Below are 17,830 nucleotides of genomic sequence, written 5' to 3'. Positions count from 1 at the left end.
TCCTGTGCAACACATCTTGTATCCTCCTACAGTCACTCAATGATGACACCTTCCCATACACCACAGCATCATCAGCAAACAGCCGCACATTGCTATCCACCCTATCCAAAAGATCACTCATGTAGATAGAAAACAACAGTGGACCTACCACACTTCCCTGGGGCACTCTAGATGATACCCTCACCTCTGATGCCTCCTTTCCTCCAGAGACTCCCACCCGAGTTCCTGAAGCATTTCCATAACACTCTCGTGATGATCAAACCTACCAGTAACAGATCTAGCAGCCCACCTCTGAATTGCTTCTATATCCTCCCTCAATCCGACCTGATAGGGATCCCAAACACACTCGAGCAGTACTCAAGAATAGGTCATATTAGTGTTTTATAAGCAGTCTCCTTTACAGATGAACCACATCTTCCCAAAATTCTACCAATGAACCAAAGATTTCATATCACTCTGCAATGTTACGCCCAAATATTTAATTGATGTGACTGTGTCAAGCGCTACACTACTAATGGAGTATTCAAACATTACGGGATTCTTTTTCCTATTCATCTGCATTAATTTACATTTATCTATATTTAGAGCTAGCTGCCATTCTTTACACCAATCACAAATCCTGTGCAACACATCTTGTATCCTCCTACAGTCACTCAATGATGACACCTGCCCATACACCACAGCATCATCAGCAAACAGCCGCACATTGCTATCCACCCTATCCAAAAGATCACTCATGTAGATAGAAAACAACAGTGGACCTACCACACTTCCCTGGGGCACTCTAGATGATACCCTCACCTCTGATGAACACTCACCATCGAGGACAACGTACTGGGTTCTATTACTTAAGAAGTCTTCGAGCCACTCACATATTTGGGAACCAATCCCATATGCTCATACCTTAGTTAGGAGTCTGCAGTGGGACACCGAGTCAAACGCTTCCTGGAAGTCAAAGAATATGGCATCCGTCTAATACCCTTCATCCGTAGTTCACAAGATATCATGTGAAAAAAGGGTGAGTTGCGTTTTGCAGAAGCGATGCTTTCTAGAGCCGTGCTGATGCATGGACAGCAACTTCTCTGTCTCAAGGAAATTCATTATATTCGAAATGAGAATATGTTTGAGAATCCTGCAACAAACCAATGTTAAGGATATTGGTCTGTAATTTTGAGGATCCATCCTTCTACCCTTCTCATATACCTGCGCTTTTTTCCAGTCGCTCGGGACTTTACATTGGACAAGAGATTCACGACAAATGCAAGCTAAGTAAGGGACCAATGCAGTAGAGTACTTTCTGTAAAACCGAATTGGAATCCCATCAGGACCTGGCAATTTATTTGTTTTCAACCCATTCAGCTGCTTCGCAACCCCAGGGATGTCTATGACTACGTCCTCCATACGGGAATCTGTACAAGACCCAAACGGCGGTGCACTCATGTGCACTGAGAAAGAAACCACCACAATGTACCACAACTGCTGTACAATTAATTGGCTATTTTTCAGCATCACAACAGCATTCAGGGGAGCCGGAGGTGGTCAAATCCAAAAAATTACGGTTTTTTTTTTTTTTTTTTTTTTTTTTTTTTTTTTTTTTTTTTTTTTTTTTTTTTTTTTTTGCTGCCGAAAATTAATTGGAACATTCCTCTTTAATGTAAACTTTGAATTATTGTTCTACTCGCCCTAGAAGTGGAGTTATTACCATTTTCCCCCACGCCTGCAGAGGAAATGGGCGGCCGCTGAATGCATCTAACACCCTCACGTGACTTCCTGGCGAACTGCTTGGGATTTTCTCGGCCTGTTACGCTTACAGCACCTTATGTTATGCATACAGCAAGTGTGCAAGGGTTGGCTACATTGTTTTCTGTGACAAATGAAGCGCTAAGAGCGCGGAACATCGTCTCTTTGCTGTTTACCGTTTCGAATTAGTTCAATGTTGCGCCTGTTGTTGGTAGTATTATACCTCTTGTGCAAAGCGTTGTTCTGGTTATGATGCCACGTTTTAGTAACCGTGTATATAAGAAGAGGAAGAACGTAGGGAAAAGAAAATTAGCACTAATACCAAGTTGCAATACTACAATTACTGAAACAGTGCGTTCTTCTGCTAAGCAACACATGGCCGGCCATAGCCCTGTGACATCTTCTAGCAAGAAGCTGACTGGTGGAAGAGACAGATTTCGTGAATATGTTAGTGACAGTGATGATATTAACGAGGTACTGAATATTGGATTATTATCTTCTGTGCTGAAAGAAAGTGTTCTGTGCAAAATGTGTTCAAGTGTAGGAGTGGGACTAGAGATAACAAAGTGCTTTGGTTTAGCTTGTGAGATGAAGATAATCTGCGCATGTTGCAAGTATCAAGTGACTTTCTAGAATTCACATGCCAGTCTCCTTGGTGAAAATGGACGATCTAGAGTGTTTGATGTGAATGTTCGACTTGTGTATGGTCTTCGATCCACTGGAAAAGGGTTTGCTGCTGGTAAACTGTTTTGCGGTATTCTGAACTTGCCATCGCCTCCAAGCAAATTTGGGTACTACTGTGAACTGGTAGGATCCTCTGTTGAAGATGTGGCTTTGAAACCCATGAAGGAAGCAGTGGAGGAATCTGTAGAAATGAAAGGTGGTTCTAGGGATTTGGTGGTGGCATTAGATGGTTCCTGGCAAAAGAGGGGTCATAAATCCCTGAATGGGGTTGTAACTGCTACTTGTGGTGATAGTGCAAAAGTGATAGATGTTGCAATATTATCAAAACATTGTAGGTGCAAAAATAAAATCAAAGGAGAGCACAGTGGAACCTGTGAGGCAAATTTTAGTGGATCAAGTGGAGCAATGGAAGTGGATGGAGTGAAACAAATTTTTGAACGTTCAGTTCCCAGATACAACGTTAGGTACAAATACTACCTTGGGGATGGTGACTCCAAAGGTTTCAAGATTGTAGAGAAACTGAAACCACATGGAAATGAATTTGTAGCTGAAAAGTTGGAATGCATTGGGCATGTGCAAAAGCGTATGGGTGCACGGCTTCGAAGGCTCAAACAAACTTTGGGTTCAAGTAAGCTCAGTGATGGAAAGACAATAGGAGGGAGAGGCAGGCTTACTGATGAGGTGATTGAACGTCTACAGAGATACTATGGGTATGCTATAAGGCAAAATACTAGTAATGTTAGTGACATGCGAAAAGCAGTGTGAGCATTGTTCCTTCATACTGCCCCTTCCAATGAATACCCCAACACAGCCTGTGCCCAAAAGATTCCTGGTGCAAATATAATGCAAAAAAGGACTATGACCACAAACATGGTTAGCCAGCAGCTGTGATAAATGCAATAAAACCAATTTTTCATGACTTAGCACAGCCAGAATTGTTACACAAACGTCTACACAGAAAGACGCAAAATCCTAATGAGAACATAAACAATTTGATTCGGAAAGTGATTCCTAAAAGGGTGTTTGTAAGCGTAAAAACACTGCACTTCTGCATTTATGATGCAATAGCAACCTACAACCAAGGGAACAGTGTGAAATGTGAAGTTCTGAAGGCATTAGGATTTACAGCTGGGGTGAACACTGTACGAGCACTAAGAAATATTGACAGAGAAAGGATAAGAGGAGCAGAAAGAAGAGAAAGGCATATGAAGTATGATGGAACAACAGGCCAGAGAAGAAGACAGGAGAGGAAGCTTTTGGAGGATGAGGGAGAAGACCCTGATAATCCACCCTATAGTGCAGGAATGTATTGAGAAACTTTGATAGCCATTTCCCGTAAATTAGAATTTTTCGAATATAAGGAACATTTTCTCAAAACCACTCACGCTAGAGAGATGAAATTTTTATACAGCACCCCTAGTGGTCAAACTTACATTGTAACACAGCCATTTGGCAATATGTTCAGTAGTTTCATTTCAGTTTAATTATAAAGCAATTATTTGTAAAAAAAATTTGGGTCATTAATAAAAAAATAATTGGAAGGGAACTAGAAAAGATACTCCAAAATCCCTTGTCATAACTGTAATACTAAACCACTCTATTATTTAAAAAATTCAAATTTTTCTATTTGGTAGTTTATTCATAAATGTTCCTCAAACTTAGTGATTTTAACATGGGCAGCATAGGCACCTCTGGCTCTCCTTCAGGACTGGGTGGATCACATTACAAACTTCATCTGTCATGTTGTTGATGCAAAGGGAAGGAGGAGAGAAGCAGAAATGATTATGCAGGTGTGATACAGCAATGGTCACCCACATAGCACCTTCCTATATTATCCTATTCATGGGCCATCTTGAGGAATCCTTCCTAACCACCTATAATCTTAAACCTCTCACCTGGTTCAGATTCAATGGCACATCCATAATCTGGACTGAGGGTGAGGATACCCTATCCCCAACAATACATCTACTGAGACAGTTGCCACTCATTTCACACCAAGAAGTCCCTTCCATACAGCCTAATCATCTGTGGTCATCATATCTTTAGTGACAATCAGTACCTCTCCAAATATGTCAGAGGTTTCACTGAGGCCTTCAAAGATTGAGATCCAATGTTTCGTCTCCCCAGTCACATACTATCCACCATATACTCCTCACGTGGCTCAGTACCACCCAGGAGTAGAGCAACTGATCAGAATTCTCCATTCAGATTTTGAATACCTTTCATTGTGTCCTGAAATGAATATCTGTCCCACTCGTCCCAACCTACGCAATATCCTTGTCTGTTTCTATTCCACCCCTGCTTCCAACTCGTTGCCCCATGGCTCATGTTCCTGAAATGGACATAGATGCAAAACCTGTAACACACATCCTCCCACTACTACCTACTCCAGTCCTGACACATGTATCTCCTACCCCATCAAGGAAGGGCCACCTGTGAAAGTAGCCATGTGGCTTCCCAGCTTAGCTGCTACCACTGTGCCACTTTCTTATGAGAATGACAAGATTCTGGCTGCAAGAATAACTGCCACAAAATTGTAGCCAAGAGACCATCCAGTTACTGAGCATTTTATCCAATACAAATTGCTTGACACCAATAACTGCATCACCGACACCAGATTCACTGAACTGCACAAGTGGAAATTCTCCCTGCAATATATCCTACATATTCCCATTACTTCCTGGTCTCCACCTGTGCTAGTCCTTGTCCTCTACCTGCATATCACCTCCCCCACTCTCATTCCAGACCTACACATGCCTTCTATCCTGCTGACAACTGCAGAGTCCTTTCCTCTTCTCTCCTCCTCCCTATGCCCCCCTTCCTCCCAGCAGTCTCCTGATGTCGCACCTAGCATACCACTATTCTGTCCCCCACGCTGTCCCTGCAAGCTCTAGCATCTACCCACATCATTGTCCTCCTACCTCCCCCCCTACACCAAAAATCACTCTTCTGCACCACCACTACCTACCCAGGAAAGACCACTGCTTAACTACGACACAGTTGCAGTTGAGCCTTAACAACCAAGACATGACAGTGACCATGTGTGTACTAATTATGCTTGTGTGAATCAGGGCTAGTTTTGTTTTTTTCTACATCTGACAAAGAGCATAATTCAACAGCTGAATAATATCTGGCAGTGTATCCAAGGTTCTCGGTTGTCCAGCCGGATCCGATCATCAAAGTTCCACGATATTTTAGCGAATAACCATTCCACCATCATCATCGGGTGGTCTGTGCTGTGCTGTGTCCATGGTATTTATGTCCGTGGGGTCCTGAGTCGTACACTGGCGCGGGTGGCCGGTGGGGCGCCATGTGGTGGGAGGGGTGGGGATAGCTGCAGCCACACCTAGGCACAGTTCATCTCCGACCGCTGTGGCAGAAGGATCTCGCATCTGCTCGCGCCGTTGCTCTTTGACGATGTTTAATAATGGTTTCCAGGCCTTGCTAAGTTGAAACCCGGTGTCCCTGTTGATGAGGTTATCTGTTACCTGTATTTCTATGGCCTCCTTATAGATACTGTCCCAGAAGACACTTGTGGCCGCCAGGATTTTTGTCTCTTTGAATTTTGCTGTGTGTCCGGTTTCAGTGCAGTGTTCTGCTAGGGCCGAATGGCTGGGTTGGCATAAGCGGATGTGACGTTCATGTTCCTTGCAACGGTCCTCGACCGTGCGAACTGTTTGGCCGATGTAGGATTTGCCACAGCCGCACGGGATTTGTATATGCCCATCATCTTTTGCTGTTCCTAGTAGGTCACGAATCTTTATTGGTGGTCAGAAGACTGTGTCAGTCTTGTTTCACCTTAACAGTCTCCCTATTTTTGACAACACATTGCCAGCAAATGACAGAAAGGCCAGAGCTTGCTTCTCTTCTTCAGGTTGTTCTTCATCTCGGTTCTTGCTTCACTTCTGTTGTCAGAAGGCTCTTTGGATTTGGCGGTTGCCATACCCATTCTTGCGGAACATGGTCTCCAGGTGTTTGAGTTCCATTGGCAAGTTCTGTTCATCAGAGACTGAGTGTGCTCTATGTACCAAGGTGTTGAGCATTCCATTAAGCTGTGCCGGATGGTGGCAGCTGGAGACATGTAGGTACAGGTCAGTGTGTGTAGGCTTGTGGTACACACTGTGACCCAGTGAGCCATCAGACCTATGTTCCACTAGGACATCAAGAAAGGGTAGTTTTCCATTTTTCTCAGTCTCCATGGTGAACTGAATGTTAGTGTGACCGAATTTAGATGTTGTAGAAAAATCTGTAGCTGTTCCTGTCCATGTGGCCAAATGACGAATGTGTCGTCCACGTAGCAAAAGAAGCATACAGGTTCAGTTCGGCGGCTTCCACTGCTTCCTCTTCAAAACTCTCCATGAACAGGTTAGCCACCACTGGGGAGAGCGGGCTCCCAATGGCTACTCCGTCGGTCTGCTCGTAGTATTGACCATTGAAGACAAAGTACGTAGATGTTAACACGTGCCTGAAGAGTTGTGTCAGTTCAGGCCCAAATTTCTCACTGATTAAGTGGAGAGAATCTTCCAGTGGGACACGTGTGAATAATGAGATGACATCGAAGCTGACCTTGATGTCGGATTATTGTACTGTCATCTCCTTCAGGCGGCCAATGACGTCCGTTGAGTTCCGGATATGGTGCACGCGTTTCCCCACATAAGGTCTTAGCATGCCTGCTAAGTGCTGTGCCAAAAGATATGTCGGTGCCCCTATGTTGCTGACTATGGATCGCATCCCTTCTTTGTGCATATTTGGGAGACCAGATATCCTCGGAGCTACCGTCGAACATTGCCGAAGTCTTTTGATGTCCTTGTCCATTTTTCACACTTGAATCTAAGCTGCACCTAAAAAATGAGACTCAAAATCAAAGAAAAAAAATTTGCCTGAATCTAAGCCACACCTGAAATTTGAGACTCGAAATTTAAGGGGAGAGGCAAGTTTTAGACCGCACCTCCAAATCGAAACAAAGTTAGTCCATTGTAACATGAGACACAATTTAGGTCGATTGAATGAAGATACAGCTACAGTAGTTTGGTTCGAATCATAAGCTTAGCAGTTAAGCTTTACCAGGTAGCCATTGCTTTTGATCTGATAAGTGCCATTCTCTTTGTTATAGGTGATTACATCACTCTAAGCTGAAAATGCATTATTGTACTGTGTCATGCATTGTTTGTCGCATTCTAATAATGAGTGTTTACAGTCTGTCGCAGCTCATGGCATGGGTTGCTTTTGTGTGTGCTATTGCCAATTACAATAAAAGAAGAGTGGAATTGTCGCATTAGCAATACAATGGCAAGAGACTGCTATTTGTTGTTACTGCAGTGGTTACTTACAATGCAATGCAGGGGTCGAAACTCGGGGCGTAGAAAAAAGCTCATCTTTTACCTTTTTTTTTTCAAGTTTATTTACTGATGCAGAGGGTTTGGTGCCAGTATTTATCTTTGTGCCTGCAAAGCATGCCTGTGTAGCGCTATATATATACAACGGCAGAAGTTAGTTGTGGCGGCATATACCAACATTTTTCAGAACTTCTGCTAACTTTGCACTCGATTGTAACCCGCAGGCGGTATTTTGGATTACAAAAACCGGAAAAAAAGTGCAGCTTAGATTCGAGTAAATACAGTACACAGCATTGGTAACACACTGATTTCACAAACTACTCCAAAAGCAAAGGATATAGCTAACATTGTAAATCTATCAGAATATTTACTTGTGTTCCCAACAAATGGAACTGAAGTTGCAAAAATAATAAGTAAGCAGGGTTAAATGGCATATCAGCAAGAGTCATTAAACAAGCACACTAAACAAAAAATTAGCCTCCCCCAGCAGGACACTAAGATACATTTTCTGATGAAAAGTATCCAGACACCTGTTAATGGATATTGATGTGAGGTGTGTTCACCCTTCACCTTTATGACAAATTGAACTCTGGTGGGGACACTTTCACCGACTTGTCTGCATGCCTTTGGAGGAATAGCGGTCTGTTCTTCCTCAAGAGCTGAAACATAAGAAGGCAGTGATGTTGGACATTGGGGCCTGGGGCAAAGTCGAAATTGTAACTTACACTGAAGATTTTCCACTGGGTTCAGGTCAGGACTTTGGGCAGGTCAGTCCATTTTATGAATGTTACTGTCCACAAGCCTTTGCTTCACAGATTATACTTTACGACAGGGTGAAATGTCATGCTGATACAATCAATTATTGTTTTCAAATGTCCCTCAAATGTATGCAGCACACAATGCTTAAGTTCAATAAGGTGAACATACTATAACCATGAAGATACCCCCATGCTGAAACACCACCTCCTTCATACTTCAGTGTTGGAACTGCACATGACAACAAGTAGTGTTCCCAAGACTTTCTCCAAACTCAAACCCCTCCATCAGACTGCCACAGGTTATAGTAACATTCATCACTCCAAATCATTCATTTTGTCATCCAGCATTTAGTGCAGGCTGTTCCAGCTCGTCGGCTTCGTTGTGAGCCGTGGAGCGCTCCCTGCTCCAGGGAGCCCTGTCGCTCACTGTGACCATTCAAGTGGGCTGGCACGGCTGGCTGAGGCAGGTGGCAAGGCATGCGTTTTTATGTGCCAGCTGCGTCTTATAAGATCGACAACCTCATACTCTTAGCTGCTAAGATGTGGTGACATGCTACACCATGAAATACGATGTTCAGGAAATAAATAAGAAACAACTGTTTTACAAGAAATTGCATACTAAATTTATTCAGCCTCTGTAGCTGGACATTTTCTTTTCATTACAAGATCGGAAATATCAGGCATCAAACTGTTTGCAGCGTTAATGCAGAGGATGGCCTTCATTGTTGCATCCTGAAGAAACGATCATTCTTTACTTTTTCCTCTTTTCATTGCTGAGAAAAGCTGCTCACAACAATACGTAGATCCAAACATGCAAATGATCTGAGTGGCACTGTTGTGAAGCTTGGGAAATGTTTTTTGCTGTAATGAACGGTGCCATCATGACAAATCCAACATGTTGTAGCACCTCTCTTTCAACAAAGTTAAATTTTGCAAATCAATAATCTCCAATTGAAGTGAAGATGATAGGCCATCGGGGGAAACTGAAAAAGGTGTGTCAAACACCTTAAGTTCCATTTCCAAACTAGTGAGGTCTCAGAATCGTGTATCAAATGACGTGATGAGCTGCTTTAACTTTGCTTGGTAATCTCCGAAAGTAGTACCTTCAGGTAGCTTTAAAGAAGCAAGACGATTGAAGAACATTAAATGTCCATTACTCATCTGCCTCTCAAATAAACGTAACTTTTCCTTGAACGCTTTGATCTGGTTGTGCATGTCAACGATTAGCTGCCCTTTGCCCTGCAATGACAGATTTAAATTATTCAGCTGCATAGTTATGTCAGCTAGCAACGCCTGGTCTGATATCCATTTTATATCTTTCAGACAACGCATTGCTTCCCCTTTCATTTAGAGAAAAAGGGTTATTTCCTAACGAACGGCAAAGAAAACATCAAGAACTTTTCCCTGATTCAGCCAACGAACTTTACTGTGGTAAGGTATATCACCATATTCCGCTTCCATATCTTTCAGGAATTCTTTGAATTGGCGATGATTCATACCGTGGCACCACACAAAATTCACACACTTCACAACATCTTTCATTACGTTACCTAGCTCTACTGTTTCAGCACACAGTACCTCTTGGTGAATAAAACATTGAAGAGTCAAAACGTCTTTCCCGAATTTGTCCCTGAGTTTATTTTTCAAACGAGAAGCAAAACTTTGATGATACCCGATTATTTGTGGTGCACCATCTGTCGCTACAGAATGGAGCTTATCCCACGGCAAATTCATATTGTCCACTGATTCACAAACAGCCTCAAAACTGTCACATCCTGTTGTGGTGTAATCGAGTGGTACCACATCCAAGAGTTCTTCAGTTACTTGCATCTCCAAGTTGACACCACGCACAAAGACTGCAAGCTGAGCACAGTCCGATATGTCGGTGCTTTTGTCAAGCGCTAGTGAAAATGCAACAAAGCTCTCCGCCTTCTTCCTGAGCTGCGTCTCTAAATCCGCTGCCATGTCCAGGATTCGATGAGACATTGTTTGCTTCAACAGGCAAACCCCTTCAATTGCCTGCACCTCCCTTGGAAATAAACATTCTGCAACTGCTACCATTCACGATTTAATGAGTGGTCCCACAGAAAACAACTTGCCACTCATCGCAATGATCTGAACGACCCTGTAGCTTGCTCGAATTGCACTTTCAGTAGTGTTTTTCTCCACTCTCATTCACCTGAAAATTAAAAACGCATTACAGAACACGAACTATGTTGCATGGTTTGATACCCTGCGTATAACAAAACCGTTTTTAAACTTACGTCTCCTGGTATGTCGTTCTTAAGCCTGGCTACCAGTTCTCTGCGTGCAACATCTCCTACCTGATCGTAGTGCACTGCGTGAAGACGTGTATGATGTCATTGTATATCGTACCTCTTCGCAGAATTAAATACTTTATGACATACAAGACACTGCGGACGACCATCCCTCTCAATGAATAGAAAGGTATCCTCCAGTAGAGGTACAGGGCTCCCGCGGCTAGCCATAGCTGTCTTTGAACACGGATTATTGTGTCAGTTGTGGCTGCATGCGGCCAGGGGGCAGTGAGTTTGCTCTCCCCCTCCACGCGGTCTCCGAGCTGCCGCAGTGAGTGCTCCGGCTCCCTTGAGCTCGGTTGGACCAGCCTGATCTAGTGGCATTGCTGTTTACACCACCTCAAGCTTTTCTTAGCACTGACCACATATGAGGAGCTGCTTGATACATGTATCCTGATCTTTTTAACTCGCTATGCACAGTTGTTGTGCTAGCCAGACTGCTGGTAGCACTTTGGGACTCAGGGGTGATTTCTTCTGCTGACTTCACGTGGTTTTTTCAACCAGCCTCTGCAATGCTTGATGACCCCTGGCCTTTGTTTAACTATGGTTCCTTCACATTTCCATTCCACTATCACATAACAGATGGTTGGCTGTTAGATTCAGTATGGATGAGATGTCCCTGGATGGATTTGTTATTCAGGTGACATCCAGTGACTATGACTAGTCCACACTGGAAGTTACTGAGCTGTCTGGACTCACCCTCTTGCTTTTATTCCCAGTTCCTTTTATACCAATCGGTCCACCTCTTCTCACATCTAGTAGTCAATTCTACATTACATAGAGTGTCTGGATACTGTCAGTCAGATACTGTGTAACACTGACTCCCTTAGGTGAGGGAGGGAGTCCACAAGTTTCTTCAGGTATGTCATTTTCAGCTAATGCCACTCACTGATGATTATATTCTGCAGAGCCACCAAGTGGCTCTGAGTACTATGGGACTAAACATCTATGGTCATCAGTCCCCTAGAACTTAGAACTACTTAAACCTAACTAACCTAAGGACAGCACACAACACCCAGTCATCAAGAGGCAGAGAAATGCAGAGCCACCAAGTTGTGGCAATGTACGTTACTATGTTTTGTTCTCTGTTCCAAATAATCCCATACATTTTCTATGGAATTAAGTTAAGGTGGACCTGCAAGCCAGTCGAGGTGTGACAGGGAGCCAAGTACTTGTCAAACCAGAAATGTCTGCATGTAACATGTGAACACAGCTGTTCTTGCCTTGGAAGATTGGTGTTCACAGCATACTTTTCATGAAGATGGGGAAGAAAAGGCAACACTTTGTCAACAGAAAATGTTGAAGTAAAGATCGCTATTCATGTTCATGGTCACCTGAAGAATGCATCCAAGTCATAGTGTGAAAAACACTCCCAAAACATTAATACAACCATCTCCACTCTGAAATACACTCCAAACACACTGTTGGTTAAGTGACAGATTTGGCTAAAGATGCACTCTATGCCTTGCAACATTTGAAAAGTGGCTTGTCAGATGCTTCCAAATAGCTACTGTCCAGCTTCTGCGTTGCTTGGCCCATTAAAAACATGCACCTTCATATACCACTGTGAGCCGTTTGTGACTCCTAATGTCCACTGCACAGATTTCTCTTCACAGTGTTAACTCAGAAATCTGCATTCACTGACAGCAACATTTTCTGTTATATCTGAAACTGACTGACATTGACAACATATGACACACGTCTACTGATTCTTGTCAGTTATGATCTTTTATGACCAACATTCTTGTGTCAAGTTATGTGACTGTGAATGGTACATTATACCTTGTAGATACACTGGACAGTCCACATTGATCTACAAACAAATAGGGCAATATTAGGGAGAAGACAGATTGCTGCTTACCCTAAAGATATGTTTAATTGCAGATAGGCACAATTAAGAGACACTTATACATTTAAGCTTTCGGCCACAGACTTCATCAGAAAAAGAGGAACGATCATCATTCATTCACACAACCAAGCACACGTCACACACACAACTGCCAATTCTGAGCAATCAAGCCAGAATGTGGCATTCTGGCCCAAGCTGCTGGAGCTGGCAGTCATGTATGCATGAAGTGTGCTTGGTTGTGTGAATGAATTGTATGTATCTCACTTTTTCTGACGAAGTCTGTGGCCAAAAGCTTGTCTCTTAATTGCACCTGTCTATATTTTAACATGTCATCTTTATGGTAAGTAGCAATCTACTTATTTTCTACTTTGATATTCCTACCTGGAGTTTCCATTGTTTAACAAATAAGGCAATTTCATTTGCAGTGTGTCATCACATCAAAACATGATACCTCCTTTCTGTCATCTTGTTACATCAATCCATCTTACTTTGCTGTTTCCATGCAACCAACTGGCATGTACACACCACCTCACTGTCATGGAGATGGAGGGTCATGTGACTGACTGGTACCAGTTCTACACCACCTACAGTGCTACAGATTGACCAGTGTGCTCTTTTAGTAGGATGACATATTTTGTCTGGTGCACTTGCTGTTCTCAGTATTTATTAGGGCTTCAGGCAATTTTGATAAAGTGGTCAATGGAAGGAGTAAAATTTCCTAAAGGCTGAAAAAAAGGTAAAATAATTTCTTTTATGTAAGAATGAGAAGGTGTCGGGTCCAATTAATTACAGTCTGGTCACCATGACCTTTGTTTTCTACAAAATACTGGAAGCTGTCATAAAAGTCAAATCAGTACAGTTTCATAGATTTATACAAAAGAGAACTGTATCATATGAGAATTATGTTATATAACCAAACACCTCCTTATTTAAAACGCGTATCACTGTCAAATACATTTAAAATACAGCTGGAATAGTTCTTACATGACCATTGTTTCTACTCTGTGTCTGAATTCTTAGAACATTATAAGTAAACCTGATTTACCAAACATTTTCAATTATATTGTTGTGTATTATGTCACTTTATATTCTCATTTACCTTGAGTGTGTAGCCTCAATTGTTAACTAGTTCTGTAATTATTAATTTATTGTGTTAACCCTTGCTTGTCTTACATTATATGCAGAATCAATACAGGTACTAAAATGATTTACTGGACCAAATAAACAAGTTAAGCTAAGGAAAGTTTGTAGGTTGTTCCTAGTTCTCTCAAAAGCTTCTGTTTATGTACATCATTACACCCTGCTGCAGAAACTCCACTGCTATGGCATGAGAAGAAAGACAGCAGATAGTGGTAAGAGCGTTTGTGAACTACAGTCAACAGTGGGTGGGGATAAAACACAAAGCTGAAACCAAAGTTAAAAAATGCCTCCTTATAGTTTTCAGGAAGTAAGATACAGGGGTGCCTCACGGGTGTACTTGCGCTATACTCTTCATTCTGCACATAAATGACTTGACTGTCATAAAAAATGGAAATATTATTGGTACACTATTGAGATTCTCTTATAGCTTACAGCAATGCAACAGAAGAACATGAGAAAAACATAACTCTAGAGAATAAAAAATGCAAACCAATATTTAAGTTTCAATAATCTGTTTAAAAAAAGCAAACCAAAAATCATGTTGATGAATTCTAGTAGAAAAGTTGAAGAATAAAACTTTCAGGCTCTTATTTGAGAACTGAGAAGAAGAAACGGATATGAATTTCTGGAGGTGGTGTTCAACAGTTCTGAGAAACAAATATCACTGAAGAGCCAAAGAAACTGGTGCACCTGCCCAGTATCATGTAGGGCCCCAATGGGCACGCAGAAGTGCTGCAATACAACATGGCATGGACTCAACTAATGTCTAAAGTAGCGCTGGAAGGAATTAACACCATGAATCCAGTTGTGGACTGGCCAGACAGCCAATCGACTAGGAGGAAGCCAAAAGGCACGCGTTTAAGCTCATGCAGGCTGGCGTGAGGTCTGGAACAGGACACGGAATGAGACTAGTAAAAAAACGTACATAGCTTCTGGAATACTTAACTTTAATCCATAATTGGTGAACATCTCTCTTGACGGTACATGTTTCACAGCATCAATAGTAACTGGTAATGGCGCCTTGCGAGGTTGTAGCAAATGACGTAGCTGGAGGCTATGCTAACTATCGTCTCGGCAAATGAGAGCATAATTTGTCAGTGAACCATCACTAGCAAAGTCGGCTGTGCAGCTGGGGCGAGTGCTAGGAAGTCTCTCTAGACCTGCCGTGTGGCGGCGCTCGGTCTGCAATCACTGATAGTGGCAACACGCGGGTCCGACGTGTACTAATGGACCGCGGCCGATTTATAGGCTGCCACCTAGCAAGTGTGGTGTCTGGCGGTGACACCACAAATCCTGTAGGGCTGTGCATAAATCCATAACAGTATGAGGGGCCGGAGATTTCTTTTATACAGCATGTTGCAAAGCATCTCAGATAGGCTATGTTCATGTTTGGGGAGTTTGGTGGCCAGTGGAAGTGTTTAAACTCAGAAGAGTTTTCCTGGAGCCACTATGTAGTAATTCTGGTAGTGTTGGATGTTGCATTGTCCTGCTGGATTGCCCAAGTCCATCAGAATATGCAATGGACATGAATGGATGCAGGTGATCAGACAGGACAATTACATAATGTCACCTCTCAAGAGTCATATGTAGATGAATCAGGGGTCCAATATCACTTCAACTGCACATGCCCCACATCATTACAGAGCCTCCATCAGCTTGAACAGCCCCTGCTGACATGCAGGGTCCATGGATTCCTGAAGTTTTCTCCATACACATACACATCCATCTACTCAATACAATTTGAAATAAGACTCGTCCAACCAGGCAACATGTTGCAATCATCAATGGGAGATGAGTGAGTCTTCAGCTCTGAAAGCCCATATTGATGATATTTCACTGAATGGTTCACACACTGACACTTGTTGATGGCCCATCATTGAAATCTGCAGCAATTTGCAGAAGGGTTGCATTTCTGTCATGTTGAATGATTCTCTGCAGTTGTCATTGGTCCCGTTCTTGCAGAATCTTTTTCCAGTGGCGCCAATGTCACAGATTTGATGTTTTACTGGATTCCTGATATTCACAGTACATTTGTGAAATGGTCATACGGGAAAATCCTCACTTCATCGCTACCTCGGAGATGCTGTGTCCCATGGCTCATGTGCTGACTATAACACCACACTCAAACTCACTTAAATCTTGATAACCTTCCATTGTAGCAGCAGTAACCAATCTAACAATTACGGCAGACACTTGTCATCTTATATAGGCATTGCTGACTGCAGTGCCATGTTCTGCCTGTTTACGTATCTCTTTATTTGAATACACATGCCCATACTAGTTTCTTTGGCACTTCAGTGTATAATATTTGTTCAAAAATACATTGAAACATAATCTTAATTGAGAGATGTCAGCTACAGTAAATAAGGATACATGATTAAAAAATGTGCTATGGACTCGCACATGCCCTCTCAGTATGCTTTAGAAGAAAGCCATTTGATTTTTGCAAAAACGTTTTCAAGGCACTCCTGCTGGGAGAAACTGAAGAAGCCCATGATGTTAACTGTCCCAACATTTGACACACATGAAATCTGTCTGTGTTAGAAAGTATGTTCCACTTCCTTGTTAAACACAGAATTTCATGAGAATAAATCATGAAACACAAACAATTACCTAATACAAAGCAAACAACTAGAACTAATGGTTAAGGGCATTACGGCTGCTGGATGAATTTATAATGTTCTTCAGCACAATATAAAATGTAAAACAGTATTTTCAGATTTAATAAATTAACTGAAACATTATCTGGTGTCTAGCATTTACAGTTATGAAGAGTCCATTGCTGCCAACAAAGACAGGTAAGTATTAACTGCAGCCTAAATGATTTTGATAGCCATCACATCAAACTATTCTGACACACATGAAAACACACACGTATGTGTGTGTGTGTGTGTGTGTGTGTGTGTGTGTGTGTGTGTGTGTGTGTGTGTTCGAGAGAGAGAGAGAGAGAGAGAGAGAGAGAGAGAGAGAGAGAGAGAGAGAGAGAAAGCATCCTGTCCTGTTATTCTATTTTCATATTGTTACTAATACTTTTATTAATTTCATTGATTAATTCAAGAGCTTTGCTTACCAAAACTGAAAAAAAGAGATGTCTGTCTAATGTATATAACATGTTTCAGGGAGATTCTGGTGGTCCACTTATAGCAAATGGTTACCAGGTTGGAATTGTTTCATGGTCAAGAAAACCTTGCACTATTAAAGGATCTCCTGGTGTTTTCACACGAGTAGCCTACTATGTTGACTGGATTAGAGAAAAAACAGGAACAGGCTGGATCCCTATTTTTATATATTAATTGTTGTATTCTCTTAGTTTCTGGGATTATTATTTAGTAAAATATAAGAAAGTAAGAAAAGAAACTTGTGATTTATATAAAGGAATTTTGTTGTGTGTTATAATTAAAGCTAGCTATTATACATCAGTTGTACCAACATAATTCAATTCAATTCAATTCAATTCAATTAAAGCTTGTTATGTCATCGAAATCTGTGTATGCCTTTACATGTTGTCACCTTTGTCTGTCTGAACTGAGATACAAGACATAAGGTACTTACTGTTCTACCAAGGCCGTCAGGTAGTCCTACCAATTATAAGATGGAGGATACGGAGAGTAACAACTTATGTGTCTGTAAATGATCTAATGTGATCTAATCTCATACTCACAGTAGTTATGTAAACATCAAGTGCTTGACTGCGAAACATTCATTCACCTGTTTTAAAAATGTTCATTAAAATTTTGAAACTATTTCATCGGTTGAGAATAATTTAATGTAAACAAAAACCTTCTTAGCTGAGCTGTAGCCCCCATATATTTCACCAATGATTGATGAACTACTTGCTTTATCAAGAAGTAACCTGGCAGTATGACATCATTCAAATCAGTATTGCCTTACAATGTCATATGTAACTGCTTACAGTTTTGAAATTAATCTTGTGATCAGTCATACCACATTAGACGGGAAAAATGTTTCTAACTGTCCTGAGGCAAAAAACCACACAAAAGGCAA

General features: G+C 41.8%; 1 protein-coding gene across 1 annotated transcript in view; it reads left to right on the top strand.

The window, feature by feature from the left end:
- The window catches only part of LOC126187951 (chymotrypsin-2-like), a 167,041-nt gene extending 149,791 nt beyond the window's left edge, over positions 1-17,250 (top strand). The window contains exon 7 of the mRNA XM_049929327.1: positions 16,945-17,250. Within this exon, the coding sequence (XP_049785284.1) occupies positions 16,945-17,118 (174 nt within the window). The 3' untranslated portion in view covers positions 17,119-17,250. The remainder of the gene's footprint in view (positions 1-16,944) is intronic.
- The last annotated feature ends 580 nt before the right edge of the window (positions 17,251-17,830 follow it).

The sequence above is a fragment of the Schistocerca cancellata genome, chromosome 5 (genome assembly GCF_023864275.1).
Source record: "Schistocerca cancellata isolate TAMUIC-IGC-003103 chromosome 5, iqSchCanc2.1, whole genome shotgun sequence".
Classification (NCBI taxonomy): domain Eukaryota; kingdom Metazoa; phylum Arthropoda; class Insecta; order Orthoptera; family Acrididae; genus Schistocerca; species Schistocerca cancellata.
Note: the sequence above shows the minus strand (reverse complement) of the source record. Positions and strands in the feature narration are given on the sequence as shown.